We start from the raw sequence: 21,265 nt of genomic DNA, 5'->3' as shown, positions 1-21,265 counted from the left end.
TTTCTACTTTAAATTGAAAATGTAAAGTCCTTAAGAACAGTGTTGTATTGTGCTGTTAGAAGTGCTCATTCATGGCTCTTAACTGTGGTAGAGTGAATAAAGGTATAAACATTTTTAAACCTTGGTTATCTGTTTCCTATTCTAGAATGAGTATATTTTCATATTAAAAATTTTTAGAAAATAAATCATGAAGAATTTAAAAATGGAGTAAATTATTCTAGAGCCTTAAGGTGATTATTCTAGAGCCTTAAGGTGTTTCAACTACTCAAAGGTTTATATTTCAATTGATCAGAATTTATTAGTAAATAAATTTATTAGTAAATTACATACTAAATCTATTAACTTCTAGAGAATAGGTTCTTCCACTGAATATTTCTTAATTGCAGAAGCATGAAAATGAACACTTTATTTATTTACTTATTTATATTGAAGTATAGTTGATTTACAATATTGTGTTAATTTCTGCTGTACAACAAAGTGATTCAGTTATACATACATTCTTTTTTATGTTCTTTTCCATTATGGTTTATCACAGGATATTGAATATAGTTCCCTGTGCTATACAGTAGGACCTTGTTATCTATCCGTCCTGTATATACTAGTTTGCATCTGCTTACCCCAAACTCCCACCCCCCCCTTCCCCATTAGCAACCACAAGTCTGTTCTCTGTGTCTGTGAGTCTGTTTCTGTTTTGTAGATAAGTTCATTTGTGTCGTATTTTAGATTCCACGTATAAGTGGTATCATATGGTATTTGTATTTCTCTTTCTGACTTACTTCACTTAGTATGATAATCTCTAGGCCCATCCATGTTGCTGCAAATGACATTATTTCATTCTTTTTTATGGCTGAGTTGTATTCCATTGTACCACATCTTTTTATCCATTCATCTGTTGATGGACATTTAGGTTGTTTCCATGTCTTGGCTGTTGTGAGTAGTGCTGCTTTGAACGTAGGGGAGCATTTATCTTTTTGAATTATAGTTTTGTCTGGATATGTGTCCAGGGGTGGGATTGCTGGATCATATGGCAACTCTATTTTTAGTTTTTTGAGGAATCTCCATACTGTTCTCCATAATGGCTGTACCAGCTTACATTTCCACCAACAGTATAGCAGGGTTCCCTTTTCTCCACACCCTCTCCAGCATTTGTTATTTGTAGACTTTTTAATAATGGCCACTCTGACCAGTGTGAGGTGGTAATCTCATTCTAGTTTTGATTTGCATTTCTCCAGTAATTAGTGATGTTGAGCACCTTTTCTTGTGCCTGTTGGCCATGTGTATGTCTTTGGTGAAATGTCTGTTTAGGTCTTCTGCCCATTTTTCAATTGGGTTGTTTGTTTTTCTGTTGTTGAGTTGTATGAGCTGTTTGTATATTTTGGAAATTAAGCCCTTGTCAGTCAAATCATTTGCAAATATTTTCTCCCATTCCATAGGTTGTTTTTTTGTTTTGTTTATGGTTTCCTTTGCTGTGTAAAAGCTTGTAAATTTGATTAGGTCCCATTTGTTTATTTTTGTTTTTATTTCTACTGCTTTGGGAGACTGACCTAAGGAAAAAAATGGTACGATTTATATCAGAGAATGTTTTGCCTGTGTCGTTTTCTAGAAGTTTTATGGTGTGATGTCTTGTATTTGAGTCTTTTAAGTCATTTTGAGTTTATTTTTGTATGGTGTGAGAGTGTGTTCTAACTTTATTACATGCATCTGTCCAACTTTCCCAACACTACTTGCTGAAGAGACTGTCTTTTTCCCGTTGTATGTTCTTGCTTCCTTTGCTGAAGATTAATTGCCCATAGGTGTGTGGGTTTATTTCTGGACTTTCTGTCTGTTCCATTGATCCATATGTCTGTTTTTGTGCCAATACCATGCTGTTTTGATTAGTGTAGTAATTGTCTGAAGTTTGGGAAGGTTAGACCTCCTGCTTTATTCTTTTTCCTCAGGATTGTTTTGGCAATCCTGGGTCTTTTATGGTTCCATGTAAATTTTAGGATTATTTGTTTTAGTTCTGTGAAAAATGTCATGGGTAATTTGATAGGGATTGTGTTAAATCTGTAGATTGATTGGGTAGTGTGGCCATTTTAACAATATTAATTCTTTCCAATCCAAGAGCATGGGATATCTTCCCATTTCTTTGAATTATCTTCAATTTCCTTTATTAATGTTTTATATGAACATGTTATTTAAATTCTTCATATAGAGTTAGAAGAAGAATCTCCAATTATAAACTGGTCCTTGGAATTGGCTACACGTTTGGACAGTCGACTGTATGCACTTTGGAACCGGACTGCAGGAGACTGCTTACTTGATTCAGTACTACAAGCTACCTGGGGCATTTATGACAAGGACTCGGTGCTTCGGAAAGCCCTGCATGACAGCCTACATGACTGTTCACATTGGTGAGCTGACATCCTTCCCTTTTTGAATCCAGGAGTGCACTGGCTGAATCATTTCCTTACAGTGGTGGGATACTTTTTGTCTGTTATATTTTCTGTGGAAGCTAGGGGGAAAAACCTTTGGTTTTTCGGCACTGAGACACTTTGAACATCTCAGTGGTTTTTATATCTTTTTGCTAAGCTTTAAAATAGAAACATTGGAAGCTGTAGGAGTGTCTTAAATATAGAAAGGTCTTTGCTCATCTTTTAGTTTTCTGGTTTCACCTGTTTATTTATTTTTAGTGTGGCTAGTGGAAAATTTTAAACTACACGTACGCTGTATTTCGTGTCTTGGTCAGCTCCGGTGCTCATATTTTAAAGTAGCTTTGATTTTGTATTTCTGTTCAACTTTAAGAGATTATATTGATTGTGTATTACGAGTTTTTCTTCCTGAGACAGGTAGTCTTAAGACCATGTTTTATTTTGCAAATTTTCAAATCCACAGAAAAGTTAAAAAAAAAAAAATCAGTGCAAGGGATCCCAACATCTCCTTCATTGGATTGGCCAGTTGTTAATTGTTAACATTTTGCCACAGGTGCTCCATCTCTGTGTACCTAAACACTCCCCTTTGCCAGTTAGTTGTAGGCATCCTGGTGCTTTACCCTTCAGTATTTCAGCATGCATCTTTTAAGAACAAGGATATTCTCCTACCCAACCACATCCTCATTACCACATCTAAGAAAATCAACATTGACTCAGTTATCTAGCATACAGTCCAAATCACACTTTCAGCTTGTCTCAAAAATATCCTTTTTTTAAAAAACATCCAATAGTCAATCAAGTATATGACTAGTCTTGAACTGTAAATTCAGATGGTAACCTGATTGGATAGCTAAAGAAAGAATGTGTCATTCAGAACTGATGGTTTAGACATTTAGCCCTTGTCCAGGGGAGAGGACTTTGTGCCTTTTAGTGGAGGGTGATTGCTCTGGATTGATCTGGTAGTGTGGGCAATACCATTCCTTTTGTGATGCGGATTCATCAGGCCTGGTGAGCCTGATGTCATTAAATGTTCAGTCTGTCTGACCTCTAGATTGGATTACGTGCTCATCAAACAACAAACACCCTAATGATGAGTTGGCTGTTTGTGTGGGCCTGCCCTCACCGAGGGGATGAGTCGTTTTGGATATTGTGGTTTTACAGGTTTGCCTTGTAGGTTTAGTTGATGTGACTCTGCCCTTAGAAAGATAGATCTGTCCTCTGGGTGTGGATGGGGTCTAGCTGCTCAGCCTGGAAACTAGAGCTGGACCTTGGTAAGTCTACCATTTTATAAGTCCTTTTTAAAAGGCAGCTCTAGCCTTTCCTCTGACAGTAATATTCTGACCCTGTTGTAAGGTTGAAAGTGTACTGTAAATTTCAGCAGATGATATCTACTTTTCCTAGCTGTGAGGGCTTTAAAAAGAAAAAGACATTGGTGGCTATTAATAGTTTGGGAACTTGATGCTACCCGTTTCTCAAAGCTGGCAGTAGGTAATCTTCTGGATTGGAGTTGTCACTTATATTTGTATTAGGACTGAAATTCTAGTTTTGAGTCATTTGAAGTCTCAAAAGTCTAATGTGAAAGTAGGGGGAAAAAGAAAAAGATTGCCATAATCTGAGGTGGAAAATGGGCTAGATGGATATTGAGAGTGAGAAGGACCTAGGTTGTATGAGTGCAGCCACTGGTAAGTGCTGTTGTGGCAGGTCGTTTGGTAGTGGAGGCCTTGGTTCTAAAAGGATGCTTCGCTGGCGTATGAACAGGCTTTCTACAGTAAAGAGTGCCTTGGTGCCACCTCCTCCAGTCCCTGCCATACAGGGTCTTCACCTGATGTTTTACAGTTAAGGCATAGGGAGCTGCAAGGATTGTAGTGATCACATAGACATCCCTTTCACTATCTTGGGGTGGAGAGGGGATGAAGATTATCAAATGAGGAGAGAGGAAGCATTGTTGCCGTAGATTCAAGGCATCAGTGATGTGGGTCAAATATATTAGCCTTACTGAATAATGATTAAATTGTTGACTATTTTGAGTTGTGACAAGTTTGTTGACTGGGCTCTTATATGACTATTAGAAGGTAGAATGAGAGGGCCCTGTCCTAGGTCAGGAGAGGAGCAGCCAGTATGTCACTTGTGCAGTCTCCTTTTAAATCAGCTTTTTGCTAGGGTTTCCTTTGCTCATAATCCAAGTCAGGTGGGATGAGACTTTTTTTAAGTCATAAAATATCTAAATGAGAACTGAGAAAGTAATTTTCTTTTATTTAAACCCTTCCTCCTATCACTTAAAGATAGGACATTTTTTTTGTGGTGGTAGCCGTGCTCTTCTGTTGGGTGCCTATGATTTGATCCGGCTCAAGTGCTCAAGATGGAATATTGTACTTGCCTTTGATTGACATGTCAATCCAAATAGAGAGCCAAATGGGAGTAATTAATATAAATAGGGGGAAAAATCAGTGAAAAATCAGTTCTTTTAGAAGTATCAGCTTTGGATAACTTATTGTTGTGCCTCTCTGTATACATTTTTAGACCTTAATTGGTTGAGAGCAGTTTTAGTTCACAGCACAATGGAAAGGAAGGCACCGTTGTTTGCCATGTCCCCCCACGCATAACTGCCCATTACAAACATCCCCCACAAAGTGGTATGTTTGTGACAAGTGATGAACCGACACTGACAATATTCTTATCACCGAAAGTCCATAGCTCACATTAGGGTTCATCTTAGTATACATTCTGCGATTTTGGACAAATGTGTAATGACATGTGTCCACCATTATATAGATAGTATTGAACAGAGGATTACAATTATAGTATCAGAGAGAGTATTTTCAATGCCCCAAAATCCTCTGTGCTCTGCCACTGCATCCTTTCCTCCTGCCTAACTCTGGCAGCCACTGGTCTTTTTACTGTCTGTTGTTTTTGCCTTTTCCACACTGTCATGTGGTTGGAGTCATATAATATGTAGCCATTTCAGATCAGCTGCTTTCACTTCGTAATGTGCATTTAGGGTTCCTCTGTTTTTTCATGGCTTACATAGCTCATTTCTTTGTAATGCTGAAAAGTACTTCATTGTCTGGATGAATTTTATCCATTCTGAAGGACACTTTGCTTGCAAGTTTTGGCAGTTATGAATAAAGCTGCTGTGAACTTCCATATGCAGGGTTTTGTGTGTTCATAGATTTTCAGTTCCTTTGGGTAAACACCAAAGTTCGTAATAGCTGGATTATCTAATAAGAGTATGTGTTTAGTTTTGTGAGAAACTGCCAATCAGTCTTCCAAGGTAGCAGTACTGTTATGCATTCCCACCAGCAATGAATGAGAATTCCTGTTGCTCCATATCCTTGCCAGCATTTGATGTTGTCAGCATTATTACATTTAGATCATTGACATTCAAAGTGATTATTGATATAGTTGGATTCATAACTTCCATGTTTGTAACTGTTTTCTATTTGTTGCCCTGTTCTTTGTTCCTGTTTTTGTCTTTCACTCTTTTTCTTTCGGTTTTTTTTTTTTTTTTTTTTTTTTTTTTTGCGGTACTTGGGCTTCTCACTGTTGTGGTCTGTCCTGTTGCGGAGCACAGACTCAGCGGCCATGGCTCACGGGCCCAGCCGCTCTGCGGCATGTGGGATCCTCCCGGACCCGGGGCACGAACCCGTGTCCCCTGCATCGGCAGGTGGACTTTCAACCACTGCGCCACCAGGGAAGCCCCTGTCTTTCATGTTTTTAGTTGAGCATTTTATGATTCTATTTTCTCTACTTTCTTAGCATATCAGTTATACTTATTTTTTTAACTTTTATTAGTGGTTGCCCTAGAGTTTGCAGTATATTTTTACAAATAATCCAAGTCCGCTTTCAAATAAAACTGTACCACTTCATGGGTTGTGTCATTACCTCATAATAACAAAATAATCCTAATTCCTCCTTTCTGTCCCTTGTATCTTTATTGTCATTCATTTCACTTATATGTAAGCATACATAAGCGCATACCTGCACACACGCTCGCACGTTCATACACACACACTATATATATATACATAAGTATGCATAATCAACTATTATTTTGAATAAACTATTATCTGTTAGATCAATTAAGAATAAAAAATAAAAGTTTTAATTTTATCTTCAATTTATTTCTTAATGCTCTTCCTTTTTTTATGTAGATCAAAATTTTTGATCTATGTTATTTTCCTTCTTTCTAAAGAACTTCTTTTAACATTTCTTGTGAACCGGGTCTCTGGCAACAAATTCCCTCCATTTTTGTTTGTTTGAGAAAGACTTTATTGCTTTTTTACTTTTGAAGGATCATTTCACAGGATATAGAATTCTAGGTTGGTGTTCTTTTTGTCTCAACTTTTAAAATATTTCACTTCATTCTCTTCTTGCTTGCATGGTTTCTGAGAAGTCGGATATAATTCTTACCTTTTGTTTCTGCATAGGCAGGTGTTTTTTGGGTTTTTAAAAATAAATTTATTTATTTATTTACTTTTGGCTGCGTTGCTGTGCGTGGGCTTTCTCTAGTTGTGGCGAGCGGGAGCTACTCTTCATTGCATTGTGCAGGTTTCTCATTGCAGTGGCTTTTCTTTTGTGGAGCACGAACTCTAGGCACACGGGCTTCAGTAGTTGTAGCACACGGGCTCAGTGGTTCTGACTCATGGGCTCTAGAGCTTAGGCTCAGTAGTTGTGGCGCACAGGCTTAGTTGCTCTGTGGCATGTGGGATCTTCCTGGATCAGGGCTTGAACCTGTGTTCCCTGCATTGCCAGGAAGATTCTTAACCACTGCACCACCAGGGAAGTCCCAGGTAGGTGTTTTTTATATTCTGTCTTCTTTCAGGACCTTTTTCTTTAATTTTCTGTTGTTTGAATATGATATGCCTAGGTGTAGTTTTTCTGGCATTTTTCCTTCTTGGTGTTCTCTGAGCTTCCTGGATCTGTGGTATGGTGTCTGACATTAATTTGGTGAGATTCTCAGTCATTGTTTCAAATATTTCTTCCGTTACTTTCTTTTTTCTCCCTCTATTATTGACATTTGTATGTTATACCTTTTGTAGTTGTCCCATGGTTATTTGAAATTCACTTTTTTTTTCTATGTGTGTTATATTTGCTTTTTAGATTTGGAGGTTTGTATTGATGTATCTTCATGAGGTTCTTTGCTTAGCTGTATCCAGTCCACTATAAGCCTATCAAAACTGTTCTTCATTTCTGTTGGTGTTTTTGATCTCTAGCATTTCATTTTGGCTCTTTCTTAGGATTTCCATCTCTCTTCTTACATTGCCCATCTGTTCTTGCATGCTCTCTTTTTCCATTAGATCCCTTAGCATACTTATTATAGTTGTTTACAGTTTTTAAATTGAAAATTTTAAAGTTTTATTCCTGTGTTTTCACTTAGGAATTCCATAGTTTTAGCTTTTACATTTAAAGTCTGTGACCCATTTTGAGCTAATTTTTATTGAAGGTGTGAGGTAAAGATCTAAAATCATCTGTTTTGCATGGATATCCAGTTGTCCCAGTACTGTTTATTTTTTTTTCCCATTCAAATGCCTTGGTACTTCTGTCAAAAAGTATTTTACCTTAAAAGTAAAAGTTTATTTCTGGACTCTCAATTTTTTCCTGTTGATATGTATGTCTGTCCTTATGCTGACATTAGACTTTCTTGATGATTGTAGCTTTGTGGTAGGTTTTGAAATCTGGAGTATAAGTCTTCCAACTTTGTACTACTTCTTTCAAGATTCTTTTTGCTATTCTGAATTCTTTGGATTTCTAGATAAATTTTAGGTTCTAGCTTCTGCAGAAAAGTCCTCTGAGATTTTGATAGAGATTGCACTGAATGTGGAATTCATCCATGAATGTGGAATTGATTTTTTTAAAAATAAATTTATTTATTTTTGGCTGCATTGGTTCTTCGTTGCTGCTCGTGGACATTCTCTAGTTGTGGCGAGCGGGGGCTACGGGCTTCATTAGTTGTGGCACGCGGGCTCTAGAGCACAGGCTCAGTAGTTGTGGTGCACGGGCTTAGTTGCTCTGTGGCATGTGGGATCTTCCTGGATCAGGGCTCAAACCCGTGTCTCCTGCATTGGCAGGCAGATTCTTAATCACTGCACCACCAGGGAAGCCCCGAAGTGACTTCTCAGTGTTAAAGCCAAACTTGCTGTCCCGCTTGGCCTCGTATTCCTGGATTTGGCTTGCTTGTCTGTTCTCAGTGAGCCAGGTAGCTTGAGTGTTTAGGTCTTTGTGTGGTGGGTGTGATTATTTGAACATGCTTATTTTTCAAATATATTTTGAACAGCCTTTTTCTGCAGTCTTCTTGAGTTTTGAGTGAAGTCATCATTTGATTTCTGGCACATTTAGGTGTCTCATTCAATAAAACGATCCTAGGCAGCAACCAAGAAATTTCTTAACTGCAGCAACTTTCTGTGTTTCATGATATTTTTCCTCGAATTTATTAAAACAATGTATTTTGTCATTGGTGCATTGAAATATATTTCTGTGTATCTTAGGTATTTTAAAAGAGGAATATCCATATTTTATTTTTAAACATTTGGCATTGAAACTTACATTCCTGATTTAAAAAGAGAAAACCTATGGTTCTCCGGCATAGAAAAGTTTTTTTTCTAATCAAACAAGAGTTAAGCCTCCGTAACATTCTTTTTTAAGTCTAAAATATATTAATTTACTTTTTACGGAGCCCTGCATTAAGTTACTCTAAAGAAACGTGTGACACTAAGACATTTAATACCTTAACATTTCAACAACAGCAAAAGAATGTTTTCTGATCTTTTGATTCTTTTACCTAGAATTCAAATACATAAAAGTATTGGGGATTTCTGATAGTTCACTACATGTGAGAGGAATGTAATGTTACAAACAGGTTAAATGTCTTCAGAGGTCTTTGCTGGTTTGTTTTGTAAGACAGTGGATCACAGTTTTGAGCATAATTATATCCGGCTTTATTTGTATACTTGATCTAAAGAAAAAGAATGTTTTGCTTTTAGTAATTCAGTCTACCAGTGGCCTAGTTTGATTTTTAGTCTTCATAATTTATTAGGCCGAAGTATTTAAACAGGTATTAAGCATGAAGAAGGGATTGTTCTTGTAGTTACAGTGATTTTTTATTTCAATTGTCATGTGATAATCAAATAATTTAATTTAATGAATGAAATCTCAAGGAAGTGATTTTGATATTCTTATAAACACATGGGCTATTTCTAGTCTGTGACCAAGTAGTGGATAACTATTCATTAATGGAGAAATGTAGTGTCTTTGATTTTTATCCAACCTCTCAGATGATTTTGAGTGTTTTTAGTTTTTATTCGTAAACCAATAGTAGACAATTGAAATCAACCGTTCTCATCACTAGTGTTCGTAGTTTTGATGAAAATTTGGTGGGTGGTGAATCAGATTATGTCTGAGGATATGTTAAAAGATGTCTGCTAGCAGAAAGGAGGCATTTTTAATTGGAAAAATATACTGCAAGCCAGGTAAAATTAATTATTAATCTCTGCATTTGAATTGCTTAAAGACTACATTAAATAAATGATCGGAACATTAAATGAACTGTTTATAGAAAGGCTTCTGTTTTACTCTGTTGCTTTTAGGTTTTATACACGTTGGAAAGATTGGGAGTCCTGGTATTCTCAGAGCTTTGGTTTACATTTTTCCTTGAGAGAAGAACAGTGGCAAGAAGACTGGGCATTTATACTCTCTCTTGCTAGTCAGGTAAGAATGCTTCAGGGCATGTTGCTCCTATGAGAAAAGTGAGGCAGCTGGTCTAAATGCCTTGGTTTACACGAAGACCATGTTGGAGGCAGTGTGGCATGAAGGGAAGAGCGCTTGACTTGGCAGCAGGTGACTTGGGTTCTAGTGACTGCTGTTTATCAGCTCTGGGACCATAGGCAAGTCCTCGCTGCAGCACAGGGAGGGCAACATGTTTCTTATATTAAGTGATTAAAAAACTGTCCAAATAAAAGTTGTACTTGGTGATTCTAACCTCTTAAATATTTCCTCAGATTACTCTTCAGTTATATTGTCCTCTCAGGTGACTTTTTGGGATTGACATATACACGCTATTATATATAAAATAGATAGCTAATAAGGACCTACTGTGTAGCACAGGGAACTCTACTCAATACTCTGTAATGACCTATATGGGAAAAGAATCTAAAAAAGAGTGGATATAGGTATATGTATAACAATTCTCATTGCTGTACAGCAGAAACTAACACAACATTGTAAATCAACTATACTCCAATAAAAATTTTAAAAAATAATAAATTAAAAATTTTAAGAAGTGGTGGCTTTATGCCTGTTTTACCTACCTACGGGTTAGCTCCCATTCTGTGTCCGAGGGGACACTTCCCCAAGATCTCTGTGCTAGTGGTGGGTGCTGATGCTGAGCTGCCAGGCCCCTGAGGATCAAGTTGTGATCTTCACAAGGCTCCCCAGGTGAGGAGCCTCCGTCCACGTGACGTAGGCCAAGGAGAAGGTGCCGTGGACAGGAATGATTAACTAACTTGGGAATGAACTTTTATAGATGTATTGTGTAGGGCTGTCCCTCACACTCATGCTAGTTTTATTTTATGAAGCATATTAATATACTTAACTATAAACTTCAAATATATGCACAACAAACCACTTCTTTTCTTTGCAGAAAGCATCATAATTCATTAGTACCCTCTGAGGGAAGCACCTTCTGTCTTTGGGTCATTTGGGCAGGGTTCACAGTGACTGTTTTACATCTGAGACATGTACCTCCTGTAAAGGTGCTGTCAGAATCATTATGGGGGGAAGGGAGACCTGTTGCATATTCTTGCCTTAGGTGATGCAGCCATTTGCAGCCATTTATGTTTGTGTGAAATAACGAAGTTCTTTTTACTTCGGGTGGACCTTGTTGTAGGTAGTACTTTCACAAGTAACTTAACCAGAAGGCAGTTATAGAAATCAAGCTTCCTTTGCTGTCTGAATCTCTTGTTTCTGAAATCAGTATTTAAACAAATCTGTTCAGTTCTTGAGTTTGGATACCTGTACATAAACTTTGCAGACTTCTTTTATTGGACTTTGCTATTTGAGGAATCAAACTCTTTAGTTGGACAGTAGTATTACTATATTTTTTAAATGAATTGAGGTAGTGTAATAATGAAGGAGGGTAGCATTGTGTTATACACATCAGTTTTCCGGGGTGGTAATAAATGTTTTAAAGAGAATTTGCTTTCTTTTATTTTGTTCTGTACAGCCTGGAGCAAGTTTGGAACAGACCCACATTTTTGTACTTGCACATATTCTTAGACGACCAATTATAGTTTATGGAGTAAAATATTATAAAAGTTTCCGGGGAGAAACTTTGGGATATACTCGGTTTCAAGGTAAGCCGTTATCATGAGTATTTTGGAGCTTTCTTGTTTATTATTTTAATGCACATTGCAGTCACATCCTGAAAATCTCATTGTGACTTTCTTCCCTCTTTCCAGGTGTGTATTTGCCTTTGTTGTGGGAACAGAGTTTTTGTTGGAAAAGTCCGATTGCTCTGGGCTATACAAGGGGCCACTTCTCTGCTTTGGTTGCCATGGAAAATGATGGCTATGGTAACCGAGGTGCTGGTGCTAACCTGAACACCGATGACGATGTCACCATTACATTTCTGCCTCTGGTTGACAGTGAAAGGAAGTTACTCCATGTGCACTTCCTTTCTGCTCAGGAGGTAAGAAGCCTGTTTCTTGTATTAATTACTTAAAGTAGCAGCACTGTACCAGAACCCAGCCTAGTGTGTCTTTCAGGTGTGGTATTATCTGTACTACCACTTACAATTTTGAACTAGGTCGTAGTAATTGTCACTTTCTATAAATCCTGGTCAGACAGACTTTGAAATTTATCTTTTCAGAATTGCTGTGTAGGATGTGTTCTGCAGAGATAAAGCAGTGAAGACCAAAGTCCTAGCCCTCAGGTAGTGCTGAGTGCTGAGGAGATAAAAAGATGGGGTGAGGGGGAAAGGGGGGGATGAGGGGGCCACCGGGGGCCCAAGGTAAGGCATCACTGAGGAGGTGACGCCTGAATTTGAGACCTGAAAGAGGAAGGAGTCTTGCAGAATCTGGGGGAAGAGAGTTGTAGGTAGAGGGAAGTTCAAGCCAGTGTGGTTTGTGGGGATTGGGCAAGCGGGGAGAGACGAGGCTGAGAGGTTAAGGGGTGGCATGAGGTCATCAACGGTCTTTTAAATCTTTGGCTTTATTCTGGGTAAGCTGGGGAGCCAACAGCCAGTTTGCCCAGAAGAGGAATACTGGCAACTCGGTTGAGACTCGATACCTGGGCAGTGGTGGGAACAGGAGCAGGTGGGAGGTCACTGGAGCTGCGGGGGAGCAGGTGGTGCACGCCAGGCAGGGGAGGTGGCGAGAATGTGTAAAAGAGCGCTCCAGCCCAAATTCTTATAAAATTATTGGTCTTTTATTTCATATACTAGTAATAATTATAAACTTTTTATAACCATGATATTAAGAAAAAAGTTCAGATAATTTTTGTTCCTTGAGCCTATATACATAACTTTCTGAGTAAACTTACCTTGTTCTGTTTGAAGCTGCAAGGATCAGCTTATTAGATAACATTTGCTTTTTGCTATTATATCAAACAAATTAACTTATTACTAGGCTATTCTTCCCTCTAGGTTTTTCTGTGAATTTTCCCATAGATTTTTTTTCTATTTAACCACAGGAAACTGGGTTTTAAACATAAAATTGATGAGAGGTGGAAACCATGTTGAAACACTTCGTTGCTCTGGCCTTTTTCATTAATCATACCAGCTGTAGGTTTCTGTTAAATTTTTCCTGTCAAGTCTGTGATCTGTTGTGTTATTTTCCCTCTTCTTCACATTCCTCTAAAAGCTAGGTAATGAGGAACAGCAAGAAAAGCTGCTCAGGGAGTGGCTGGACTGCTGTGTGACTGAGGGAGTTCTCGTGGCCATGCAGAAGAGCTCCCGGCGGCGAAATCACCCTCTGGTCACGCAAATGGTAGAAAAATGGCTTGACCGCTACCGACAGATCCGGCCTTGTTCATCCCTGTCTGATGGGGAGGAAGACGAAGATGATGAAGATGAATGAAAATAATCAAAGAGCAGAAGAGCAAGGTACCAGCTCTGTAGTGACCTCCACGCTGCTGCGGTGCTCCAGGCAGAGTGCACGGCATGGAATGAAGCAGATCTGGCAGGATCTGCTTGGAAGGGTTTTTCTGATCCACACCCCGTGGAGATGATGCATCTGCTGTGAGGAGACAGAACTTTGGACTACAGTTTGTAAAAAATGAATTTTATTAAGACAGAACTTTTTTCCTTTCAAATTGTAAATCTGTCTATAAATGTAACGCATGTGGTTGTGTAAGAAGTTGTGTAATAGGAAAAGTTGTACCAGCATCTTTATATTATTGAGAAGTTTTTTCCAGCATGGGCACCTCCAAAAGCACATGGCAGATCACTCTTTGTTCCTTTGAGATAATTCTTTTTTAAGTAGAACCTGGCATTCTACTTGCATCTTAAAAGATCCGTTCTACATTATATCTCACTAGAGCTCGTTAGAGATTTGGAAACTTTTTGTACAAATTACCCACAGCAAAACATAAAAACAAGCTTTTATTTTTATTAATAATTTAGTTCCTGTTGTGCCCAATAAAATAAAATAAAATCTTTAAGGAACAAACTGTAAGAAAAGTAAGGATTTTTTATTGAGTGAACTTTGCATAGACATCGTTCCCTTGTTTTGGAAAGGGTTTTGGTTTCTATTATTTTGTCTTTTTAAAAGTTTCTGATAATGCCCCTTTTCAGTGTTTAGGTATTTATTTGTTTGGAAGAGTGCCCTTAAGATGGGGCTTCTTCTACCAGACTCTGGGCAGCAGTCTCTTTGTGAATAGTTATTCGGTGGATGTAAGTGAGGGGAGTGCTGGCGGGGGAGTGCTCGGGGGAGCCGGCCCACTCGTATGTAACTGAATGAATTGTGTGAAATTCGCCCACTTGACTCTGTTGACAATGTTATACTCTCCCAGGTTGCCATGCATAGAGTCTGTGGATTCTTAACTGTCTTTTATCATCAACCCTGCTTTAAGCAAATTGTGTTAGAAAGGCATGCCTTTGCTTGGGCTAATTGGGAATATCAGTTCAGTATAGAATAAAGATTTAAGAACGCAGTAAGGTGGTAAATGCATTGTATAATGAATTTCTCAGTGAGTAGTCTGAGAATTTTTGCATGTTGGTTAATTGTGGCCATTCTTATTTAAAGTTAAGACTATAATCTTAGGTAGGAAAACTTTCTACAAAAAGTATTATTTGACCACTTCAGGTATACATTCAAAACTGGGTAAAAATTTCAGACCTATCTCAGGAACACAAAAAGACTTAGTGTCCTGGTAAGCACTTTGTAGACTATCGATGTGGCAAGGAATTTGGCAAGAAGCCCTACACACACACACACACACACACACACACACACACACACACACTCACTCACTCACTCACTCACACTTTTCCTTCCCTTTGATGAAAAGGCTGTGAAAACCTTGAAATATTTACTTCTTGTTTTCTTCTAAGTTCTGTTTAGATGCTATTGAAATGTGCACAACCTCAGATTTGATGCTGGAATACTAAAAATAGAAAATTACCTATGAGATGTCATCTCTCTAGTTCTTTCTTCCCTCTCTGAACACTCCTTGAAACGTGTTCCCAGGATGATCGCTTTTGCTGCATGCTACAACTTGCAGGAAAAATATTTGCAATTTGATTCCATATGAATGAATTTTGATGTAATGTGTATGTTACTGTTTCAAATGGTTAATGTTTTCTTACAAATTGACTCTACGGTTTGCTTTCATTTTGGACAGAATTAATTTTTTAGAAGGCTGCCATTCTAATTACATAGCACAGCATCCCTATAAACTTTTCTCCATATATAGGGAGAGAATTCTTTAGTGGCCAGACATCCTGTTCTAGTTGCTGTTAAGCAAAAACTGCTCTCCCAGTTGAAGAATCCGAAGAGAAATGTTTGAGGGAAAAGCATCTAGTTGCTACGGTCTACATTACAGTCAGTGCTGTTCAGAAAACTGCAGGCTCGGTCTTTAGCCTTAGCCTCCGTGTGTTGTGTTTGCTGCGTGGTGTGTCCCCTGAGGTGCCTCTTTATTTATTTATTTATAGATCAGTGACCCTGACCACATCTAGTTTAACAGGTACAGCATTCTTCCCTGTGGGAAAGAATTATATATATATATATGACTCCATTTCTTAGGCTCCAGACAGGGATGGGGCTTTAAATGGTTTTCACAGCAGATTGGCTGGTAAAGGCCAACATTTTGGTGAATCAATGCTATGTTAAGCTCTTGAACTATCAAACAGCCATAACTGTTGTCCCAAGATAGAGTTTGCAGTCCTTTCTCAGATTATATATGGCAGGGTGACAGATATTGTATGTCTTTTGGTTGACTCCGGACAGTAATACCTTTAACTGTATGGACTTTATGGTTCTTTTTCTAGGGAGAATACAGTGTGGTGTTTTCTGTCAAAACCCAAGCACACCATGGATTTGGACCTTTTTATGTTTTTGGTTTTTAGGCTCATCGTGTCACAGACTTAGTCTGTGTTAAGGGACTATTGCTGTGCATAGTCGGTTGGGGGTCTCCTTTTTGTGCATACGTCACCCCCTCACTGATTGCCTGTTTGACAAGTGGTCGTGAAGATGATCTTGAGCTGCCACTTTGCTCCCTGGAGTGATAGGTCAGTAACCATTTGCTGTATCTCTGTCCAGGATCTCTCTATCCGTGTCAGGTGGTTTCAGTGTAATTTTTCATGGGAGAGTTGGGATGGGACCACCACCTTAAAATGAGTGAGGAGGTTGATGCTTTAAGTTGTCATGACTTCTTTTTTTAAATGGGAAAGGGTGGGGGGAGGCGGCTGAAAAGGAGTTCGGTACCTGGAATTGTTGGACGTGACTGACATTTGCAGATACTGCTAGTAGTAAGGGGTTTAATGCTATTTGAGAAGGAAGACCCATAAAATCAATGGAAAGTTCCTAACCTACGGAAATGGCTGATGTTAATTAATTTGCAACATTTCTTTGTAAATATCATTAAAAAAATTTTTTTTTGAGATTCACCTCCCTTCCTGCATTAATGCTTGAGCCAGATAATTTTGCTTTTGGGTAAATTAAAATCAAAATTCTAAAACTTGACCAATTTTGTTTCTTGAATTGACTTAGTTCTAACCCACTATTTCATCTTAGGGATGGCATGATTTGATAAGGATGGACTTATGTGAAGTTTTGATTTTTTCAATTAAACTATCACATGAAGTAATTATCAACATTCTTGCGTCTGGTTACGGAATAGGTAGATGACAGAAAAGTACTGTAAATCTTTGACCCTCGGAGTAACAAGAGTTGGGAAACTGGCTAATTGAAAATGCAGTTGCCTTTAAACATCTCAAGGAGAGAACTTTTACACTGGTGAGTTGTACTTGAATTTCAGAGCTTAACAGAAATTTTTATTACTTTTTATTGAAAACTGCACTGAACGCTAAATGTCCACCTTTACAATAAACAAATACAGTAACGGTAACTCACACTAAAACAAAACATATTTCTGATAGCCATTATTTTTCTGTTTGGGACAGTTTTAAAGGTTTTTTTGTCACAAAAACAGGAATGTACCTATACAAAGGCTCAAAATAGGCCATCTTTTAAACAAAAAGGCGATGATTCACAAAAGACTATGAATATAACATGTAACTAGTTGATACAAATCTAATAGGATTTGTTAAAATCAGTCACATCTAATAACACACCTGAAGTGTTCTTGTATAAAATATCACGTGAAGAAAAGAAGACTTTATCAATGTCTAAAAAAGTGGGTTTGTTCATAGACAATCTGACAAGTTACCATAAAAAGTGTTTCCTGAGACATAAGGAAATGCAACATTATTCTTCTTGAACCCTTTCAGTTCAAGACTTTCCACTCAATAAAATAGCTGAGGATCTGAAACTGAGAAAATATATTTGAGTACAAACAGCTTGTGAAACTTAATACTTTTTTTTTTTTTTTTTTTGCATCATCAGAGGGTTTTTACTGAACTCACAACCAACTTGCCCGCTCAGTATGCAGTTCAGATGGGAGAGACTTCTCTGTACAGGAGCCTGTACTGTCTTCAATCCTATGCTCGCGGTTGTCTAACACAGGCAAACAGTTTTCTCCCCATTTTGTAGTAATTTAATCTTCCTGTTAGCAAAAGAGGTAACCAGCCCCCGTGGACCGAAGGGACTAGAGTCATAGGATGGGGATTTCCTCTTAATATTTTTTATTTTGATGTTTGGAACTCCTGATGCAACATTCTAGAGCAAGGTGTTCAGGACCTGCTGTGTCCAAGGGACTGATAAAGGAAAAAGATCTATTTATTCTTTGTGATTTGATGCACAGATGAAAAACTTAACACACAATAACAGAAGTTGGTCGTTAATAAATCACGTCCTAGTCTTTTTCAGCGCTTCCACAAGCAGACGACATCTTCAGTTTTCCCACGTCTCGGCTTCGAGCTCCTTTGTAGTTTTAACACTGCAACGTCAATGATGCGTATGTCCAGAATCAGTTAAAAAGACTGTCAGATTCCTTTTCTCTTAGTTCATCTATTTTTCACTGTCTCTTGGTCCCAGGTGTATCTGAATGGTTACCTTCCGTCACTCTCTGCTATTGCTCGTTGGGGTGCTCTCGACTGTCCCCGTGTTTTGTGGGCTGGTTGGGAGAGGGAGCTTGGGAAGGGTGTGCCACCGTGGGGAGGTTGTGGGTTACCGGGATGCCTCCGGGGATGATCCCTTCCATGGCTGCAGGAAGTCCTCCCGGAGCCACGCCCACGATGCCTGGCGGGTATCTAGGGAGGGCGGGCACAAGAGAAAGGGCCGGTTAAGTTCAGGCCCCAGAAGCTGCCAAGCTCTTGCTCTGTTTATGGGATGGGTTGTCATACCTCCTACCTCCAAAGCAAGGAGAAGTCTACATGGTAAAGTTAAACATGGACATCTAATTCATAAACAACAAAGCCTAGTTAGTCCAATCAAAGCACTAATTTTGTAGCTTTTAGGCAACAGCAATAGACTATACTAATTAATCGTGTGTGGGGAAACCGTGTCGCATTTGTAAAACGTTTTGGACAAAATAAATTCCAAGTTTTCCGGCTGCGTTAGAAAGTGTTCATCAGTTATATCAAAGGCTTTAATGATTTCCTAACAGAGGGCATGAAGTACGCTTGCGAAGTGTGACTTCCTAGGCTGGTTAGTTACCGGCTCCCGTAACCTGAGATGTGGGTGGGGACAGGGCAGCAGCAGGGGAGATGGTGAGCTGGTGATGGGCAGGATGCCTGCCCTCTGAGGGTACCTGGAGGGCACCTGAACGTGGCCTCATCTTATCCTGCAGGCACAGGAATGGCTGTGTGCGCGCGCACGCCCGAGCACATGGACATTATGCACAGGTGTGACCCGTGTATTTAAACACTGAGGACAAAACATACTTATGAAGCAGGGGCTTTAGAATTAGTCTTCCTCTCCAAGTTATCAAACCCTTCACACTTGCGGTAAAGGGGACGGGGTCTCGGCCTGTTACAGTGACGCTGGTCAGGGACTGTCCAGGAGGACTCTGATGAACAGGACCCTGTGAGCTGCAACCCTCCAGCACAAGCAGTTTTCCAAGGGGCCAAGGAGCCTTGCTCTGTCTAGAGGAATAATTAGGACGTGGCCCTTAAAGGGTAGGCCACCAACATGGACAAACAGGGGAATCCAGTCTGGTGCTGGGCTGGGCCCAAGTGATGCTTGAAAATGCTTATGAGGGTAAAACGCAAGTGGGCCTTTAATAGAACGTGCTGCGTGCAAACAAAGCCACGTGACTTGGGAAGAAACCGCTGGGCTTCCTTGCCCAGATAGGAGCTTCCATGTATGGGTCCTTTTACACAGACTGTATCTAATCGCCCCCTAGAGCAGTGGTTCAAAACCAGGGATCTCGGGCAGTGTCTGGGGGGCGTTTTTAGTTGTCACCGTTGGGAGTGGGAGGTGCTATCGGCTTCTAGCGGGTGGGGGCCAGGGCTGCCAAGGTGGGGCAGTCCTGGGTCAGAGTAAGCAGAACAAAAGGTCCCTTCTGGCATTCCACGCTGCAGCTTCTCTCCTTTATGGGGGAGGAGCTATTTCCCTGCAACCGGCCATGCTGGGGGAAGAGAACCATGGAAAACTACCACAGACAAAACCCCTGGTCCCTTCCAAGGGTCCTGGCTCGTGTCCCCAGTGCAGGCTCTCTTGCCTCAGTCCCACCCAAACTCTGTCACTGTCACGTGCCCCTGGGGTCAAACTTCCTGCTTCACGGAGAAACAAAGACGACACCCCCCCCCCCCCCCCCCCCCCCCCCCCCGTCAAATGGACTGGGCTTTGGCCAGAATGCTCTCCTTGGACAGAAAGTTCAAGTTAGAAAACAAAATCAGGCCCTCTTCCTTGATGACCTTTTCTGTACCTTTTCACCTAGAAACCCTCTGGTTTTCAAGTGGCTTCGGAATGAACAGTGATTCAGACCCGCTGGGGAATGCACAACCCACCCGTACCCCGCACCCCCTTTAAAATAGGAATTCCAATTCTCGGCTCTGTCCCCAAACTATGTTTGTTCCACGGAAATGAGGAATGGAAGAACTGAGAGGAGGGGACAGTGTAATTCTTACTAGCGCTCAGGTTGGCTTAACGTCCCCAGGTCCCCCGTCTCCGCCCTCCCCCAGGGAGCAGGGCTCAGCCCATTCCTCTCCTCACCTGTATGTGGCACCATTGAGCTCTGGATGAATTGCTTGCTGATCTATTACTGACCAGGGAGCTGTTGTGACAAAGAATTCCTTGTTCACACAGTTTCTTAAGCTCTCTGGGATGCGACCTGGAATAAGATGATTAAAAGTAATCATATGTATTTTTCAAGGTCACAGTGACTTAAATGTTATACTTCTCTGTTATGCGGGGACAAGCTACAATGCAAGTCTCTTACTCTTTGATAGGAAGGGCCGGCCCTTGTATTTCCACAACATATGACTTGTTCCAGGGCCTGAACCACACTGGGCTCCAGCCAAACAGAAGGGAGCTGCCCACGGCTCCCCCTGGGGCTCCCTCCCCTTCCAGGTTTGCGAGACTTGCACTGGCTAATACAAAAGGGAATTGGTTTCCCCTGAAAGAAACGGGGCCCAACTCATTCCGAATTTCTTCAACTTGATGCCTAGAGACCACCTCTGCCAGCAGCAAAGCCCCACGCCCCCTTCCGCGTGTCCGTCACTGGGATCGGAGGCGGCCAGCGTGGCGGAGGGCTCACCTGTGATGGCCCGGCGGATCTCGGTGGCGGCCGCCTCCCTCATCTCCAGGGAGGCTTGCTCACTGTACCAGGCCGTGTGGGGTGTACAAATGAGATTCGGTGCGTCCTTCAGGGGACCCTGAGCAAAGCTAGATGAGTATACAAAAAACACAGCAGATGAGGAAAACAACGCACGTCACTCTCACTCCCCGCCCTGCTCCTCAAAAGGGAGCCCTTGGCCGTGTGGAATGGTAGCCACACAGATAAAACCACGGGGCTGGGGGGGGGGGGGGATTCTGCAGTCTGTTTCCTAAGGGTTGGGAGTGTAAGAACATACTCATAAAACTAATTAGCGTCAGGCATCACGAGGGACTCGGAAAGAAGGGACAATTCTAGGGAGGGCCGACTAGCCTGCCTCCAACCAGAGCAATCCAGAGTACGGGGAAAGCCTGCTCTTCACCGCCATTTGTCTTCCTGCCTGTCCCCTTTCTGATCATCTTTGGGGGAACTTCTGGCCCTTTTATACTTGGTGAGAATACAGCACAGACCTTAGAAGAGCAGAG

The 21,265-nt window shown here is 40.4% G+C and overlaps 2 protein-coding genes across 11 annotated transcripts in view; one reads left to right on the top strand and one right to left on the bottom strand.

Moving 5' to 3' along the window:
* The window catches only part of ZRANB1 (zinc finger RANBP2-type containing 1), a 77,228-nt gene extending 59,668 nt beyond the window's left edge, over positions 1-17,560 (top strand). For 5 of the 6 annotated variants that reach the window (XM_079899738.1, XM_079899736.1, XM_079899733.1 and 2 more), the window contains 5 exons: positions 2,195-2,393; positions 9,995-10,115; positions 11,629-11,758; positions 11,864-12,093; positions 13,265-17,560. In XM_079899738.1, the coding sequence (XP_079755864.1) occupies positions 2,195-2,393; positions 9,995-10,115; positions 11,629-11,758; positions 11,864-12,093; positions 13,265-13,480 (896 nt within the window). In that variant the 3' untranslated portion in view covers positions 13,481-17,560. The remainder of the gene's footprint in view (positions 1-2,194; positions 2,394-9,994; positions 10,116-11,628; positions 11,759-11,863; positions 12,094-13,264) is intronic. The other variant, XM_079899735.1, reaches the window with a different exon arrangement.
* Positions 17,561-17,692: 132 nt separating this feature from the next.
* Positions 17,693-21,265, bottom strand: part of CTBP2 (C-terminal binding protein 2) — a 164,145-nt gene continuing 160,572 nt past the window's right edge. For all 5 annotated transcript variants that reach the window (XM_079899732.1, XM_079899729.1, XM_079899731.1 and 2 more), the window contains 3 exons: positions 20,724-20,851; positions 20,180-20,297; positions 17,693-18,273 (listed from right to left, as the gene is read on the bottom strand). In XM_079899732.1, coding sequence (XP_079755858.1) covers positions 18,093-18,273; positions 20,180-20,297; positions 20,724-20,851 — 427 coding nt within the window. In that variant the 3' untranslated portion in view covers positions 17,693-18,092. The remainder of the gene's footprint in view (positions 18,274-20,179; positions 20,298-20,723; positions 20,852-21,265) is intronic.

This window comes from Stenella coeruleoalba, assembly GCF_951394435.1.
Source record: "Stenella coeruleoalba genome assembly, chromosome: 16".
Classification (NCBI taxonomy): domain Eukaryota; kingdom Metazoa; phylum Chordata; class Mammalia; order Artiodactyla; family Delphinidae; genus Stenella; species Stenella coeruleoalba.
Note: the sequence above shows the minus strand (reverse complement) of the source record. Positions and strands in the feature narration are given on the sequence as shown.